At 46.3% G+C, this 18,974-nt stretch overlaps 1 protein-coding gene across 1 annotated transcript; it reads left to right on the top strand.

Moving 5' to 3' along the window:
- Positions 1–360: 360 nt before the first annotated feature.
- On the top strand, positions 361–5,308 carry LOC119317147 (E3 ubiquitin-protein ligase PRT1-like). The gene is made up of 8 exons (XM_037591556.1): positions 361–646; positions 1,149–1,177; positions 1,255–1,434; positions 2,117–2,188; positions 2,276–2,452; positions 2,545–2,748; positions 4,008–4,093; positions 4,782–5,308. Exons 1-8 carry the CDS (start codon positions 519–521, stop codon positions 5,085–5,087), a joined length of 1,182 nt encoding a protein of 393 aa, XP_037447453.1. The 5' UTR covers positions 361–518; the 3' UTR covers positions 5,088–5,308.
- The last annotated feature ends 13,666 nt before the right edge of the window (positions 5,309–18,974 follow it).

Below are 18,974 nucleotides of genomic sequence, written 5' to 3'. Positions count from 1 at the left end.
TATTGATACATAGCTACCCTTTTTTGCTTTGCACAATTAATATTGTTACTGGAGATGTATGTTAATCCTTTAGCTTTGCTCATTTTATCTTTTGATTTCATCTGAGTTGATAGGATATTGTGTCATGCGTTCAAAAATTATATGGTCATGTGAATATGGTCATGTGGGTGGATTGTTTCTCCTGTTGCAATGCACGGGCATGTTTCCTAGTTAAAATAAAGCGGCATTTACCTAAAAAAAATAATACGGAGTACAAATTGGGAAGGATATGGTTTTGTGGGTAGACTGGACGCACTAAAACACGGCACCCGAACGCGACCGGACGAACCGGACACGGAGCGTGAATGGTCAGTTCCTTCCTTCGTCCCCAAGGCCCAAACCGCGGGGTGCGGCTCGGCCCCTTCCTCCCCGTCCTTTTCTCGCGCACTCGGCACTCGCATAGTCATCGCATCTTGGCTGCTCACCCCCCCGGCACCTGCAGAATCCCCATCCGCGTTCCACTTCCACCGAGGCGGAGGATGGCCTCCGACGACAGCAGCTCGAGCCACCCCACGGAGAAGAAGGAGGAGGCCTCCGCCGCCGCCGCCGCCGGTGGAGCTGGCTTCGACGATCTGGAGGACCCGCGGTTCCAGTGCTGCGTATGCCTGTGAGTTTACACGCCACCTTTCTCCTCCTCTCCGTTGGCGTGGCCATGGCGGGCCGAATAATCTCCCGCGTGGGTTGTGGATACGCCTGCTTGGCTGCTTATTGCGCGTCCCTCGTCTTGATCCGATGCGAATTGGGTCCTACTGTACTCGTCCTCCTCGATGTTCGGTGCCAGAAACTCGTGACTATATCTAATCTATCTAGCAATACCGATCACCAAGTGTTGCCACATTTGGGTGGCCACGGCACTATGTGAGGCTTAATTGATTTGTGTCGGCTTAATTCCACACCCCACTTGACATTAAGAAAACACAAATAAATTGATTTATAACTCTTATTGCGGTAGATGCCTGATGGTGTGGTGAAACAACATGCTGCCACTTACTTTTAAAGTTCTAATTATTCAGGTTACTTACCTTTTTCTCTTTGATGAGCATTGGATTGGCTTCGATTCTGCGCAAATGTGCTAATAATCTCGTATGCTTTTTCAATATGTCTTGCAGGGAGCTTCTGTATAAACCAGTTGTTATTGGTAAGGTTTTGCTGTTTATGATGATCTAAAACCAGTGTGGTATATTTTTGAATCTCATTTGGCGTTTATTGGTGCAGCATGTGGTCATATGTCATGTTTCTGGTGCGTCCATAAGGCTATGCATTACGCCCGGGAATCCCATTGTGCAATATGCAGGCAACCGTATACTCATTTCCCAAGTATCTGCCAACTCCTCCATCACTTGCTTTTAAAGCTTGAACCCGTGGAATACAAAAAGAGGGAAATGGAAGTACTAGGTGAGTGCTCAATGCCCAAAGCACGGAACCCATTTGTCATATCAGAACTAGTTATCAGTTAAGAAATCATGCTGGGAGTTGTTTTGATATAAAGTTATTTTCTTCCAAATTTGTGTGGGAAATGACATCCAGAATGCAAGCATACCACCAGTTCTACCAAACTAGAATACACTCCACAAGTTGTTTTCATATCCATCATACCCAAATTGCTCGGTCAAGATAGGATGGGAACCTGGTGGAGGTATAAGGTGAACATGTTTGAGCTGTTGGCTTTGGTTTGGACTGTCCCTCACTATGCCTGCACTTGTGCCTAATCGGCAACGTGAGCGTTGATGCAAAAGAGGTTGCTGGTTTCGAGAGATGGAGATTTCTCTGCAAGATCACCGGGACATATTGAAGGATAGGGGAGAAACATCACTTTAGGGTTTAAGTCTCATGGGTATTGATTGTGTAGAGGTATTAACAATCATATGTACAGCAGCCCTTGAAATTCACATTCCCTGCCATTTAGATGTCTATCAATTTTTAAGTTTGAACCTATTTCTTCTACCATCAGGTTTCAATTGTAAATTAAGTTACTTTCCACCAAACACTAGTTTCCCTTATTTTAATTAGTATTCCTCGTTTTTTGCTTGTTATGAATTATGAAATATTATTATGCTCTAATTGGGTTACAATTCAGAGCAAGAGAGGAGTGTGGATACCTTTTCTCCACAAATCATCGAGTTCTTAAACTCCAAGAACAATAATGGTGGTAAGAATTCTTTTTATGTAATTGCAAATTGCAATGACATCTTCCCCAGTATAGTTCTGTATGCATAAGCCTTTGCACTTTTTCAAGAAAATGGAGAAGATTGGGGCAACAAGCTTGAAGATGGCAAAACTGGACCTCCAGGAGAAGTCTCAGTTGATGACAATACTATGAACGAACATTCAATGAAAATAAAGTTAGATGATGTGTCTTGTCCTATCTGCAAGGAGCTGCTGTATCAACCTGCTGTTCTTAACTGTGGTCATGGTAAGCTCTAAATTTAGAATAAGAAGGGTTGGCCAATTTTTGTAGTTTTCTTTTCTTTATATAAACTGACTTATCTTTGGTTTTGTGAAAAGTGTATTGCATATCTTGTTTGCCTTCCGTGGGTGATGAAGCATTGAAATGTCAAGTCTGTGGAGGTCTTCATCCTGGAGATTTTCCTAATGTTTGTTTAGATCTTGACCACTTTCTGGAAGAATATTTTCCAGCAGAATATGAATCAAGACGCAAGAAACTTCAGCTTGAGAATAGCCAATGCAATCCTGAAGGATCATCTTCAAGTAAGCCTTTTTTTGTGTAGCTCAGACTCACATATCATATAGCTCTCTACCTTAACAACATAATGCTGTGCATCAAGTTCATCATGCTAATTGTGAAATTGGTGTTTGACTTACTCTGTTAGCTAAATGTGAATGCACACTTTTAAGTTGATTTGTTTGTCCGGAGGTATCCATATTGACAGTTTTCGTCCGCTATTAATTTTTGTTTGTTGGCTACTTGCACTTGTTTTTAGCAGTGCCTTATTTTACCTTCAACTGTTGTGTTGTCACTTAATTGATCAACAAACATTAACCTTAACATAGTTGTGTTAATATGAAATACACTTTTATAGTGTGTGTCAGGAACTCATTGAAATAAAAATTGAAGGAGTATCTAGTTTGTTTTAGCGATACTTCATATAATGATCTACTTCCATGTATTGTTGATTTAGTCTTCAAAATATTCATTTAGGAGGGATTTCCGGCATTAGTCAATGTCGTTAATTTTGTGCACACTGAGAAGCATGGTGTGGTTACTGATATGTCAAGAACTATTACAGTTGGTCATTGGTTATATAGGTTATTCTGTATCTACAACCCTTAAAAAAGTCAGATCCAAATTTGAAATGCACATGGTGAAACTAAAAAGACAAATCCAACATGAATAGTATCACAAAAAGACAAACGCAGAAACTACACTATTCACACCTTGATTTGTCTTTTTTGTTTTGTGATGTGTAATTCGAATTTGGATCTGAATTTTTTAGGATTGTAGACACATATCATGTGAACATTAACAAAAAAGAAAACCCAAAACTACCCATGTACACTGTACCCTACAAATTTCTGAAGAACTAAAAGAAATAATTAGATCCCATATACAATTATGCTAGATTGTTGAAACAAAACAGTAGCAGAGGCCTACTCGCACCCCTGTGGTGTCGAACCCCTGTACCTGTTGCTGTTTCAAGCTGTGTGGGCAATTTCTACCACAAACTGTGGTCCCTAATCAGACATAAGTTCAGCTGCATGTTTCAAATATAATGATAGATATAGATAATGGGAGAATATCTGGTGCTCCCATCCATCAAATGCTTCCATGCTCTCACATTTGAGAACTCAATTTAAATGTTTCAAAAACTTTGAGTTTTATCCTTGAGTCACAGAATTACTTAACCTTCATGAAGTGCAACTTGACATCTTTGTAAATTATGTTATGAAATGAAGCACATGCCTGATCCATTTTTTTGTACATGATTCCTGTGTTTTGTGTGGTTCAGGTACTTCATGCAAGAAGGGAACTTTTGTACAGAAGACTCTAGACTTATCAAATGTTCACATTGGAGTTGGATGTGACTCATGCGGGGTATGTTCAAGTTGTACAAATTAGAAAGTCCATAACCTTGCTAGTAATTAGTCAAGCTGGCATACATTCAGTTGATAAACCGTACCAATGGAGCCACCATTGGTAGATAAAATGATTTCTTGAACTTAAGAATTTTGAAATGATTTGCTGAGTATGCATCTTCATTTTGTTGTCCTCTTGGTGTTATTGTGTAAATCTTCCATCAAGTTACCCAACGAATAAAAAGCCTATCCAGGTAGCCCATCTAGTGTTAGCACCTATTCCCAATTAGTCTTTTTAATGAATTTTCCCATTCCATTAATAAATTTGTGCTCCAGTATCTGTTTTATAACGTTTTTTTAATACTCCATAAACACAGTTTTACCTTTTATTTGAAGATATTGCTCTAATATGAAAGGTAGTTCCTAATTCAAGTGCGGGTTGACGAATAACTAGAAATTTGGTTGCAACATTAGTATTGTTTTCATTCCAATTTTTAAATTTATGTGCTCACTGTTCAGTAACCAACATTAGCAACCTTTGTGGTCTCTTAAACCTTCTTCTAATATCTTGTTACATACAAAAGAAAAAACTTATGCAAATCATAGTGGGAGGTATTGATAGGCATCCATGTATCCTAGCTTCATTTCCCATGTCTTGAGTTACTCTGATCCTTTTGGGCAAAATTGGACTGATGAATGCTTTGCAGGTCTATCCGATACGAGGCAAGCGATACAAATGCAAGGATTGCACAGAGGCAATTGGATTCGACCTTTGCGGGGAATGCTACGACAGCACTTCAAAGCTCCCAGGCCGCTTTAATCAGCAGCACACACCTGACCACAGGATGGAACTCGACAATTCATCACTGTTTGACGCGTTCCTGAGATTCCAAGGGATACCCGCGGAGGGTCTGCAGCAGCTGGTACAACAAATGGAGCTCATTGGTGCTGGTGGCATGGTGCAGTTAGTGGCTGATGATGAAGAGATGGAGGACAATCATGAGGATGCTTAGTTGCTGTAGGAACCAAGCAAGCATTTCTAGCAAAAGCTGATTTGGGGAGCGAGCCTTGAAATATTGTGGTGATCGGATTAAATGAATGTAGCGTGCTCCATTGTCCTTGATTCCTTTTGGGTCCGAAGGTCAATTAGTCTTGTTTATGCTTTCGTACATTTATTTATTACTGTATTATATTAGTCTTCCATCTATATAATAATAAAAAGAAATTATATATCGGTCTTCCAGTCAAAGCAAATTGCGGTGGCACTTCCAACAATTTCTTATGTAAACCCGAGTGATTTTTACACATATTCCTCTGGTATAGCAATATTCATTGTCCTTATCCACGTCACATAACTTGATAAACCAACATTTTCTTATGTATTCCACTTGGCAATACAACATATTGTACAATATATTATTCCCTCCATTCATAGACATAAGATGTTTTGGTTATTTTACTATGGACTACATACGGATTGAATGGGTGAACAAACACGCTAAAACATGTATATATACATCGATCACAAAAAAGTCAGAACATCTTATATTTGTGAAACATGTCTATATACATCCGATCACAAAAAAGTCAGAACATCTTATATTTGTGAACGGTGGGAGTGTATCTTAGTGTTATCTGTATCATTTAATGGCACAAGATCCTGAAATTATTGGATCTTTTTTTAGAAAACGTGTGTACTAAAGAAGACACTTCGTATATTGATTAATGTAAAAAAACATCTCTTAGTTAAGAGAAGGCAACACATTTTTTTGTTTCTCTTTTCTATCCCACCCGCTATTCTTATGTGACAATGCTAAAATGGCATGAACGCGGAGTTCATCTTTCTTTTGCAACGCTGATGTTCGACGCTTATATTTGTTGCTCTTCTGCAAAAAAAATCTTTCTTCTGTGACGCTGATGTTCGACCACTACTTTCATCTCCTCAAGAGCAACATGATTGTTGTTGGCAACAACCTTTGTTGGGCGACCATTCTGCCCCGGAAAGACTTCCAATGGACAAGATCGGTGTTGCAGATCCATGTCTCCTTGGAGACCTTCATGTAGAGCTTGGGCTCACATATCATCATAAGAAGGCAATCTGGCAGTTCGCCACTCTTCTTCCCATGATCCTGCTTTCCTTTCATTTTCCCTCATCAACTCGGGTTTCTACCTTCTCAGCTTTCGTGTTAAATTCTACGCATCGTGTTGTTGGTCCTTCCTCTTCACCATCATTTCTCATCTCTTCCCTTCCATCACCATTAAATTATTGGGCTTCCTCTACACCGTTTGGTGCAACAAAGGATGAGGCAGTCCTCTTATGAACTAAGGGCAACACAAAAATTTCCACCCTGCACTGCCCAAGATCAAGTTGCAGGAGGGAGATCAAGAACATACCACTCGACTTGCCAACCAGTAGAGGACATAGAGTCGATGAAGCTTGTCAGTGCAACTGTAGCCGTACAACTACTCCTTGCTCGTAGTTTTATGGCTCTACCCTCTCGATCACCGATCGATCCATGTTCATTTCACCTGATCCTCAGAGTGCAACGCCTCCCCAGGTGCATCCACACATACAGTTTGGGCCAACTCAGCGATGGACTACTAAGTTTCCTCTTGCAATCAAGGAAGGAGCTGGCGGCGGTTGTTGGAAGGCTTCTTGAAACCCTTGTGTTTTTTCTATGACATAATATTACACTCTGCCTCCTTGTATACCCTCCCCTTCATGGACTCAATTCTTGAGGCCCACACGGAGTCCAATCCCCATAACACATTGGATCTTATCCAAGTGGGTTTAGTATCCTTAGGTGTGTGACCCCACGGGTTCATGTCGACTAGGACATGGGGAGTGGTCCGAGTAACTCTTACTCGACCAAGGTGCTCGGGGAACTCCTTAATCGCGTCATGAGTTGCTGCTCTGGCAGCAAGTTTATCAACTCGTGCCAGGCCAACTTGAACTGGCACAATAAGTGGTAGTGGCCTCTAACAAGACATGTCAATTCGTAAGTTCCACGAAGTCATACCAATGAACCTCCCAATGTGTCATATGTCCAATCCCCTCGCCTTATGATATACTCGTCAAAACGCTAGGCCAAATTTTAGGTGCACAAATTTTAGGTTCAACAATAAAGTAGGTTGCCTAGATATGCAACTAGGTGCACAACCAATATGACAAGCAACACAAAACAAGTTGAGAGGTTCATTGGTATGACTAGATATGCATGTCCAATCCCCTCGAACAATAAAGTAGGTTGCCTGGATATGCAACTAGGTGCACAACCAATAACAAGCAACACGAAACAAGTGCAAACTCAAAGTAAATCCGATAAAAGCTTGCGCGAAGTAAAGGCACAAAGTAACCGCAAGTGGAGTCGATGGAGACGAGGATGTGTTTCCGAAGTTCCCTCCTTTGGGGGAGGTACAATCACAATGCTCCCCAAGAAGTCACTAGGACCACCTTATTCTCCTCACGCCCTCGCACAATGCAAGATGCCGTAATTCCACTAGCGGTGCCATTGAAGCGACATCCAAAACCTTTACAAACAAGGTTGACGCTCTCTCCACAACTTAATTGGAGGCTCCCAACACCACCACAAAGTTTCCCACAATGGAATGAGGCTTCGAGGTGACCACTTCCGTCTAGGGTGCCCAAACACCCAAGAGTAACAAGATCCACATGCGAAAGTATGGGGGAATCAAATTTCCTTTGGTAGAAGTGTAGATCTAGGTCTCCTCCCTCAATACCTAGAAAATCAACAAGTTTGGTTGTCTAGAGAAGGAGATCGGCCAAGAAAGCTCTTAGGGAAACAATGGAGGAGAGAGAGTGGCCAGAGGTAGGTGGGAGGTGGAAGAACCACCTCCTTTTATAGTGGCGCCCTCAAATCCAACTGTTATGTGCAGTCACGCATAGGGGCGGTACAACCGCCCAACGTGTAGCTGACCATTTTCAGAGTCGGAGCGGTACAACTGCTGGGAGGTCCAGTTGTACCGGCACATAGCAATCTACCAGAATAAACGAACGACCACCTCCCTTGTACAACTCAATACTCGTAGGAATCACCCTTACGATGGTGGTTCGAGCAGTACTTGGGCCGGTTCAACCGCCCAAAGATGATGTCTGGGAATTGCTAAGTTCCTAGTGCTGCAACCACCCTGAACCCGGGTTATACCGGTAATTAAACAACTACCGGAACAACCGGGCAACAACCGCCCGGGTACCACGCTAATACAGTAGGCCCACTAGATGGTGGTTGAGTCGGTGTAAGGTGCGGTTGGACCACCAACACTCTAGGCAGTACAACCGCTATTGACACGGTATAACCGCCTTGGCGGTAGCAGCAAGCGACCACTCCACAAAGGAAGTGATACAACCGCTGCTACTTGTGGTACAACCGCTCTGGGCAAGATTCTCTGCATAGGTTAGATGAGAGGCTCTCTCCTTGAAATGGAAGGCTATACGTGGGTGCAACAAAAGGATGTGTACATGTTTGATTCACCCAATACCTTCCAATGCAGACCCCTTCTTAATAGTACGAATTTCATAAACACGTCGGAAATGCTGTCGGTGTCAAAACCGGCGGATCTCAGGTAGGGGGTCCCGAACTGTGCGTCTAGGCCGGATGGTAGCAGGAGACAGGGGACACTTTGTTTTACCCAGGTTCGGGCCCTCTCGATGGAGGTAATACCCTACTCCTGCTTGATTAATATTGATGATATGGGTAGTACAAGAGTAGATCTACCACGAGATCAAGGAGGCTAAACCCTAGAAGCTAGCCTATGGTATGATTGTTGTGTATGGAGTTGATTGCCTACGGACTACAACCCTTCGGTTTATATAGACACCAGATAGAGTTAGGGTTACACAGAGTCGGTTACAATGGTAGGAGACCTTGAATATCCGCATCGCCAAGCTTGCCTTCCACGCCAAGGAAAGTCCTATCCGGACATGGGACGAAGTCTTCCATCTTGTATCTTCATAGTCCAGGAGTCCGGCTGAAGGTATAGTCCGGCTACCCGAACACCCCCTAATCCAGGACTCCCTCAGTAGCCCCCGAACCAGACTTCAATGACGACGAGTCCGGCGCGCAGATTGTTCGGCATTGCAAGGCGGGTTCTTCTCCAAATCTTGTGCACCTGTAGGAATAATGTCCGATTTTTGTAATGTAGTGCTCCTCGGCTTCCATACCCAATAATGGCCGTCTTCCACGTGTTCAAACAAATGCGAAAAGCCGGGGCGTTTTTACATCCACACCCCTAGCCGTATAAACAATCCGCCTATTTAACGGGATGGGGATTTAGGTCCAAACACATCTTCTCCTTTCCGCGAGTCATCATCAGAGCGCTTCCAGCAAAGGTCCATTCCATCATGACCAGCCGTCGTAGCCCCTCCCCTCGCCCCTCCGGTCCCAAACCCGGGGACTGGGAGAGTTGCACCATCCCGCACAGCAAGTTAGCGTCACTTCAGGCCAAGGGATTCCTCCCTCAGGCATGTATGGTCCCGGTCCGAGCCGGTCTCGCCACCTATAATGGCGGAAAACAAGCGGAGAGCACCCCCAATCCTTCCAAAGGAGAGCGGGTGTGCCTTGTCCCTTATCTAATAAGGGGACTGGGATTTCCAATTCACCCATTTCTCCGCGGGCTTCTAGAGTTCTACGGCCTCCAGCTGCACAATCTCACGCCCGCCTCCGTATTACACATTGCGGGTTTCATCGCCCTTTGCGAGCTATTTTTAGGCGTTGAGGCTCATTTCACGCTGTGGAAGAGGTTATTCTGCCTGGTGCCCCGTTCTGAAAAGGGGTCTATATATCAAGTGGGCGGAGCCGAAGTATGGCGCATCGCCGGGACCGGATACCTATCCGGAACCCCAAAGAAGGCGTCCAAGGACTGGCCTTCGGAATAGTTTTACATAGATGATGTCCCGCTACCGGACCCTATCCGGGTCGGTCTCCCTGAGTTCAACAGTGCTCCATTGAAGAAACGCTTGAGCTAGCGTCCGCGGAGCCCTCAGAGAGAAAGTGACAGAGACGTCCTTTACCTGATGGGCCGGATAAGACTGTTGGCTCATTCCGGACTAACCATGATTGGAGTCATGGCTGCATGCATTATGCGGGGGGTGCAGCCGCTTCAATATAGAGGCCACCCCATGTGGGATTTCAACGGGGAGGATGACGCCACACGTTACGGTCGTAAGGGGCCGGACTCAGCCGCCGCCTTAGTAAAGATCTTATCCTCTTTGTATAAGGGAGAAAAGGAGGAATTCCTCCGCGTCAATCCGCAGGCCGGATTCAGTATGTACGATCCTCCAAGTTGGGTAAGTGAACAATTGCACTTGCCCGTTTGTTTTATACTCCCATGGTTAGACAGGTAGTCTAACGACTTCAATGCAGGAACTGCGACAGGAGGTAAAGGACATAAGCAGCCGCCCTCCATAGCCCGAGAACCCAGAACGGTCCCTCAATCCGGACTCCGAAGAGGATCCGGACATATCGGTGGAGCTTATCGATAGGGTGTTCCATCAGCTAAGCAAGGACAATACCTTGGTAGCCATCATGGCTGATTACCTAGGGTTAATTCCGGCCTCCCAGGTGAGAGAAACCGGAGTCTCATTCCCTTGAGAGAGATTGCACTCTCGCGTATTCCGGTGTTTCTGACGACAACCATGTTTTGCAGGGGAGTTTTCCGAGGCAGGAGGCCGAACCTGCGGCGGCTAGCCAACGAGGGGCCGCAGGGCCCCGTGGGGCAAAAAGGAATGAAGTCCGGACTGAGATGCCGGCGCAAAGGTATAGCGCACCCTCTGTTTCCCTGGTGTTATTCTGTTTAATGTTCGTGCTATCTTCAGAACGAAGAGACCTCGCCGGACTACATCCGGAGAGGTTGCCAATCGCGCCTCCACCAGCCAGGCTCCAACGGCTGGCCGGGAAGCGGAGGCGAGCACAAGGCGCATACCGGACGCTCCTCCGACAGAGGATGAGAACAGGCTGTCTGCCACGAATTCTGAAGTGGAGAGTGCCATGAACCACAGGCGTCGCCGGACAGTTCTACGAGACGCTTGTTTCTCCCAAGGGGCTTTAGATGCCTTTAATTCGGGAGATGCGTACCTCCGTGCCGCTCAAAATGGTTTAGCCAGGGCCACGGAGCAGTATGTAAAAGACATACGGGTAAGAAAATTTTGGTCAAATATATATATACCAGTAGCCCCCGAGACTTGAAATAGTTAGAGCAACTGATTTAAGGATCTTTTAATATGCATGTTCTTACAGAGAAGAATACTGTACTGTCTCAGGAGCTGGAAAAGTGCAAGGCCCAACTAGAGGCCTCACTAGCCGCAGCAGGGGAGCCTAAAGAGACCCCCTCAGGTAAGATACACTTCGAAAGATTAGTATTGTGCGGTGTGGGTGCAAATCTGACAAATCATATTGCAGATGGCGCCGGACTCGATCCGGACAAGCAACAACTCTTACGCCAGCTAAAGGCCGGTGAGAGTATGTTGACAAGGGTGAGGCGAGAGAAGAATGATCTTCAGGATGCCAACACCAAGCTGGACGTCGAACTTAAAGATGTTCGTGGCCAGCTGTCGGAAGGAGAATCAGCGACTTCGACGCGACATTTTTAGTAAGTGCTTGAACGAACTTTGAAAAAAGAGTTCGGCGAGGAAGTCGATTAACAGAGTAATGTCTGTAGGTATGCTCACAGGTCGTCCTAAAGAGGAGATGCCTGGTTCTACGGGTGACCTTCTTCCCGAACTCACGCAACTGCACGAGCGAATTCGGCAGGCGATGCGAGGTGTTGCCCAAGCCTTATGGCCTGCCCACTCCGTGCCCGAGGGCCTTGGAGAGCTTGCGGAGAAGCTGAAGGGAGCTCGGCGGCGCTTCCGGTTATGGAAGATATCGGCCTGCCGACAAGGCGCTAGGGAAGCCTGGGCCATGGTGAAGACCCGTTTTACGAAGTCTGACCCAAACCACATGGCCGAGGTCGGACCAGTGGGGCCTGACGGGAAGGAGATCCCGGTGAGCTTAGTATACGGCCAAGTAGAGTTGGCCGCGAAGTATTCCCAGCAGGACTGTAACTTAGACAGCCTGTTAGATGGTATAGAAGAGGAATACAATCAGTCAGAATGACTATGTAATTTTGAATTGACATGTGTAATGCCTTCTAGCCGGATTGTAGATCGTTTGTCGTTGCCGACCTTTTCGCTTCAACCTCGGGACCTGACGGTCCGGAGTGTGTCCGAATACCATAGCGATTATATAAGAACCGTGGTATGCGTGGAGACCAGGCGTAGGGGTCATTAGTGCTTTATCAGACAAGTGCCCAACTAGTTATGTTATATTACATGGTTAGTAAGAAACATCTTCCAGAGAGAATAGTTCCGTTAGGGGTTCCTTTCGCTGGGAGGCATGCCCTAAAGTGCATGTCCGGACTGCGTGAAAAGACGCAGAAAAAAGCATCTCGGGGCGCATAAAATGAGTAAAAAGATCATCTTTTATCTCACCGACCGAATATTCCCTTAAGAACGCTAGCTTTCGGCTTCACCCAGTCTGAGGTACACATCCGGCTAACCCGGCAGTAACAATCATAGATGTGCTCCCTTTACCGCCTAGCCGAACAATCGGGAACGTAGGGGTAAGCACAGGAGCCAGGCAACCCAGCTTGGCCAAAACTTAAGTCATATCGATGCATATAATGGTGAAGAAAAAGGTACATGCGGAAGTTTGACGCATGTGTTGGGCATGAAGCCCGTATAAATAAGCTTCTATTAAAGAAGCCCCCAGGTTTAATGAGCGCCAGTGGCGCGTCAGTAGATAAGCCTTTAAGGGCTATAAAAGAAAAGAGGGGAAGGAGAGAAATGTAAGACAGAAAAAATGCAAAAAATGGACAAAGGAAGGAGACGAACACAAAGTCCGGCGCTAGGCATAGAATCTTTGGAGACGGGTGGCGTTCCACGGGTTCGGCTCGAGTCGGTTATCCGACGCATCTCGCAGGCGATACGCCCTGCCACTCAGGACTTGGTCGATTATGAATGGATCTTCCCACTTGGGCTTGAGTTTGTCCTTTTTCTTATTCGGCAGGCGTAGAACTAGTTCGCCAACATTGTAATTTTTGGCCCGTACTTCTCTGCTTTGATATCTTCGGGCCTGCTGCTGATAAAATGCGGAACGGGCTTTTGCCACGTCATGCTCCTCCTCCAGGGCGTCCAAGTTGTCCTGTCGATCGAGCTCGACTTCTCTTTCTTCGTACATGCGCACTCTAGGTGAGTCATGAATTATGTCGCAGGGCAGAACCGCCTCTGCGCCGTACACCATAAAAAATGGTGTGTATGCGGTGGTGCGATTTGGCGTGGTCCGCAGCCCCCATAGCACGGAGTCGAGCTCCTCTACCTAGTGCGTGTTAGATTCCTTGAGGGACCGCACCAGTCTGGGTTTAATGCCGCTCATTATAAGACCATTTGCACGTTCGACCTGGCCGTTGGTTTGTGGGTGATAGACGGAAGCATAATCGAGCTTGATGCCCATGTTTTTGCACCAGAGTTTTACCTCGTCGGCGGTAAAGTTTGTACCGTTATCGGTTATGATGCTATGGGGGACGCCATAACAGTGTACAACCCCGGATATGAAGTCTATCACAGGTCCGGATTCGGCCGTTTTAACAGGCTTGGCTTCTATCCATTTGGTGAATTTGTCCACCATGACCAGTAAGTATTTTTTCCTATCGGTTCCACCTTTAAGGGGTCCGACCATGTCAAGCCCCCAGACCGCAAAAGGCCAGGTGATGGGTATAGTTTGGAGTGTGGTGGGTGGCATATGGCTTTGGTTGGCAAAAAGTTGGCAACCAACGCATCGTTGGACTAAGTCCTGAGCGTCTGCCCGGGCCGTCGGCCAATAAAAGCCTGTACGGAAAGCTTTGCTAACAAGGGACCGAGCAGCGGCGTGGTGACCACCGAGTCCGGCATGAATTTCAGCCAGAAGGTTCCGCCCTTCCTCTTCGGAGATGCACCTTTGAAGGACTCTGGTAGTGCTTTTCTTATAAAGCTCTCCCTCATGGACTCTATAGGCTTTAGATCGCCGCACTATGCGGCGGGCCTCGTTTTGGTCCTCCGGGAGTTCCTGCCTAGTAAGGTAGGCTAGGAATGGTTCTGTCCACGGGGCGATGACCGCCATTATTACGTGGGCTGAAGGTGTAATTTCATTGGCAGAGCCTCCACTTGTGTCAGATTGTTCGGCGTCGAGTGGTGCGGCTGAGTCCGGGCTGCTATTTGTGGGTTCCCCCTCCCATGCTACAGATGGTTTGAACAATCTTTCCAAAAAGATGTTGGGGGGGGGGGACTGCATCGCGTTTTGCTCCGATGCGTGCCAGGACGTCCGCTGCTTGATTGTTTTCTCGGGCTATATGGTGAAACTCCAGCCCTTCGAACCGAGCTGACATTTTTAGGACGGCGTTGCGGCAAGCTGCCATTTTTGGGTCCTTGGCGTCGAAGTCTCCATTTATTTGGGATATCGCGAGGTTTGAATCCCCGCGTACCTCTAGGCGCTGGATACCCATGGATACTGCTATCCAAAGATCATGTAGGAGGGCCTCATATTCGGCTGCATTGTTGGAATCCATGTACATGATCTGGAGCACATATTGGACTGTGTCTCCTGTGGGGGACGTCAGGACGACGCCAGCCCCCAGTCCGGCCAACATTTTGGAGCCATCGAAATGCATAATCCAGTTTGAGTATGTGCCATACTCTTTAGGGAGCTCGGCCTCCGTCCATTCTGCGACGAAGTCGGCCAAAACTTGCGATTTGATAGCTCGCCGTGGCTTATAGGTTCTATCGAACGGGAGGAGCTTGATGGCCCATTTTGCAATCCGGCCCGTTGCGTCGCGGTTGTTGATAATATCGTTGAGTGGTACTTCCGAGGCTACTGTTATGGAACACTCTTGAAAGTAGTGTCGTAGCTTCCGGGATGCCATGAATACTGCGTATGCAATCTTTTGATAATGCGGGTACCGTGATTTGCATGGAGTGAGGACAGTGGATACGTAGTAGACCGGCCTTTGAAGGGGGAATTTGTGTCCGTCCGTTTCCCGCTCGATAACGAGCACTGCGCTGACAACTTGATGTGTTGCTGCAATGTACAATAACATTGGTTCGCCGGTGTTCGGCGCGGCCAGGACTGGGTTTGTTGCCAATATGGCTTTTATTTCATCAAGTCCGGCCGTGGCGGCCTCCGTCCACTCGAAGTGTTCGGTGCGCCGAAGGAGGCGATAGAGGGGTAGTGCGTTTTCTCCCAAGCGAGAGATGAAGCGGCTTAAAGCCGCCACGCATCCGGTTAATTTTTGTATTTGTTTAAGGTCCTTTGGGACATCCAATTGTGACAAAGCTCGGATCTTGGCTGGGTTTGCTTCAATTCCTCTACCGGATACAATGAAGCCCAAGAGCTTTCCGGCTAGAATGCCGAAGACGCATTTTTCCGGATTGAGCTTGATGTCATATTGTAACACCCTTGATGCGACTATATCTCCCACGTGTCGAGGCACGACTTAGAGGTATAATCGCATTGAAGGCATATGTCGCAAGTTAGGCAATCTTCACAACATCCCATGTAATATATATAATAAAAGGGAGATAACATAGTTGGCTTACACTCGCCACGTCAATCAAGTACATAAATAACATTACATCATCCAAACACTCATGGCCCGACTACGGCGCCAAAATAAAAGATAACCCAACAAGCGACACGGTCCCAATCACCCCAACTGGGCACCACTACTGATCATCAGGAAAGGAAACATAGTAACATTGAGAGTCTTCGTCGAACTCCCACTTGAGCTCAAGTGCGTCACCTGGAGCGGAATCATCGGGCCCTGCATCTGGTGTAATAGTAATCTGTGAGCCACAGGGACTTAGCAATCTCGCACCCTCGAGATCAAGACTATTTAAGCTTATAGACAAGGTAAGGTAAATATGTGGAGCTGCAGCAAGCGACTAGCAAGTATGGTGGCTAACTTATTCGCAAAAGAGAGCGAGAAGAGGAGGCGAAGCGCGAGCGAGAAACTAGAGAACACCTTGCGCAAACATTACTCCAACACCGTGTCCACTTCCCGGACTCCGCCGAGAAGAGGCCATCACGGTAACACACTCAGTTGATTCATTTTAATTAAGTTAAGGTTCAAGTTATCTACAACCGGATATTAACAAATTCCCATCTGCCTATAACCGCGGGCACGGCTTTCGAAAGTTCAAATCCCTACAGGGGAGTCCCAACTTAGCCCATGACAAGCTCTCACGGTCAACGAAGGAATAGACCTCCTCCCAAGACGTTCCGATCAGACTCGGTATCTCGGTTCTTCAAGACACTTCGACAGGTTAAAACAAGACCAGCAACACCGCCCGAATGTGCCGACAAATCCAGATAGGAGCTGCAAATCTCTTTCTCAGGGCACACTCAGATTGTCCAAACTTCCGGTAGGCCAGCCCAGAGTTGCCCCTGGTGGCCACTGGCGGCTGACGAGGTGGACCAACACTCAGAGGAGCACTGGCCCGGGGGGGTTTAAAATAAGATGACCCTCGGGCTCCGGAAACCCAAGGGAAAAAGAGGCTAGGTGACAAATGGTAAAACCAAGGTTGGGCATTGCTGGAAAAGCTTTAATCAAGGCGAACTATCAAGGGGTTCCCATTATAATCCAACCGCGTAAGGAACGCAAAATCCGAGAACATAACACCGATATGACGGAAACTAGGGCGGCAAGAGTGGAACAAAACACTAGGCGAGAGGCCGAGCCTTCCACCCTTTACCAAGTATAAAGATGCATTAAGATAACATAGAAATATAATGATATCCCAACAAGTAAATAAATGTTCCAACAAGGAACGGCCTTCAATCTTCACCTGCAACTAACAACGCTATAAGAGGGGCTGAGCAAAGCGGTAACAAAGCCAATCAACGGTTTGCTAGGACATGGTGGGTTAGAGGTTTGACATGGCAATTTGGGAGGCTTGAAAGCAAGTGGTAGGCATCGTAGCATTGGCATAGCAAAAGAGCGAGCAATCTAGCATAGCAAAGATAGTAGTGATTTCGAGGGTATGATCATCTTGCCTGCATAGTTGTCAGAGTTGACTGGATCCTCGAAAGCAAACTCAACGGGCTCCTCGTTAGCGAACTCGTCTCCGGGCTCTATCCAAACAAGACAAACAGGCAACAAGGACACAATCAACCACGTGCAAGGAACAAACAAAATGATGCAAGATGATATGCTATGCGGGACGCGATGCGGGATGCTAATGCAAGATATGACAAGGAATGCATGAACCTGGCCTCAACTTGGAAATCCAAGTGTGCCACTAGAAAGATGAGAGGAAAAAGCTTGAAAACGATATAAAGAACACCGGAATCGGAGCTACGGTTTGGAAATGACAAGCGATTCAAATATGACACCGGTCTGTGATTTACAGCAAGTAGCCATCTAAATGCAACAAAATGAACATGCTACAGCACCCAAACAAGATAACAAAGTACATGGTAGGGATGCATTCAAGATGCTTAACAAAAGTCTAGCACTGAGCTTCGGCCAATTCATCCATTAACGGGTTCAAACAAGCATGGCAAAAATGCATATGACAAACAGATCTCAGACTTGGTGAAATTAACACTTGTTTGGAATTTCAGATCAGATAGCACTCTTCGGAGCAACAAAACTATATGCTACAGGACCTGAACATGGCAAAGTAAAGCATGACATGGAGCTACTCAAACAGCTTAACAAAAGTCCCTTAGTGACCTTGAGCCAAAAGGGATCAGAAAATACAATTGCAAGCATGTGAACATAGCAAAAACATAATCAGTTTTCAGACTTAGTGAAAACTGGCACATGCTGAAACATATCTCAAGTAGGCATGTTTAAGAGCTCGATGCACTCAATACGGAGCAACTCATGGCAAGACAAGCTTACATCTATAAAGAACACACAAAAAGCAAGCTAGACATGGCAAGAACAATAACATAGCATGCACGGATCAACTACAACATCATCGGCAAAATTGCAAACAAGTTGACAATCTGCCCAGATTCACAAAGTAGCAAAAGTAGAGCTCGATTGACTCAAGCTAGGGTGCTCCATAATTTCAAAAAAAGACATGGATGGATAGAGCACTACAATATTAACAAAACATCCTTACTGATCATCCTCAAAAGAGGCACGGATCACTAGGAAACAACATGAACATATGGCATCATGAGATAAACAGATCAAGGGCTTAGTGGAAATGCTAAGTCCCTGAAAACAGAATTAGCAAGTGCACCACTTTGCAAGCTTGTGCTAGTCACCACACACATCACAAAAATACATGGGTTGCACCTCTAGGAAGATGACAAAACCCTTAACAAAACATATGTAGATCATCAGGGCATATCATGCACACAATAATCATGGCAAAAATGACAAAAAGCTAAATGGAGTAGCAGATCTGACAATTATCTCAAGTAGCCCTCTTCTAACAGCATTTCAGGCATCAAGATGAACTCAAATGATAATGATGCAATGGAATGAAATGATGTACTCTCTCAGGTGAACATTTTGATATGCTATATGTCAAAAACGGAGTTACGGATGATGAGTTACGAGGCCATGAACATGAGCATATGGATCTGAAATTTCGGGGACTTAGACGAATTTTTAACCTGGCACGCAAAACGAGGTTCGTCGCCAGGGAGCTCGCTGGAGTTCGAAGACGGCGGCCGGCGAGGTTGGGGCGCCGGATCCGGCACTCCCGCGGCCGGATCTGGCCGGAGACGAGGCGGGGAGCCGGCGGCCGGCCGAAGGACGGGCAAGGCGGCGCGGCGGTGGCGCGGAGAAGGATGCGGCGGCTCGGCGGCGGTGCGGAGAAGGAGGCGGCGGGGCGCGGCGCGACGCGGGAG

The sequence above is a fragment of the Triticum dicoccoides genome, chromosome 6A (genome assembly GCF_002162155.2).
Source record: "Triticum dicoccoides isolate Atlit2015 ecotype Zavitan chromosome 6A, WEW_v2.0, whole genome shotgun sequence".
In the NCBI taxonomy this organism is placed as follows: domain Eukaryota; kingdom Viridiplantae; phylum Streptophyta; class Magnoliopsida; order Poales; family Poaceae; genus Triticum; species Triticum dicoccoides.
Note: the sequence above shows the minus strand (reverse complement) of the source record. Positions and strands in the feature narration are given on the sequence as shown.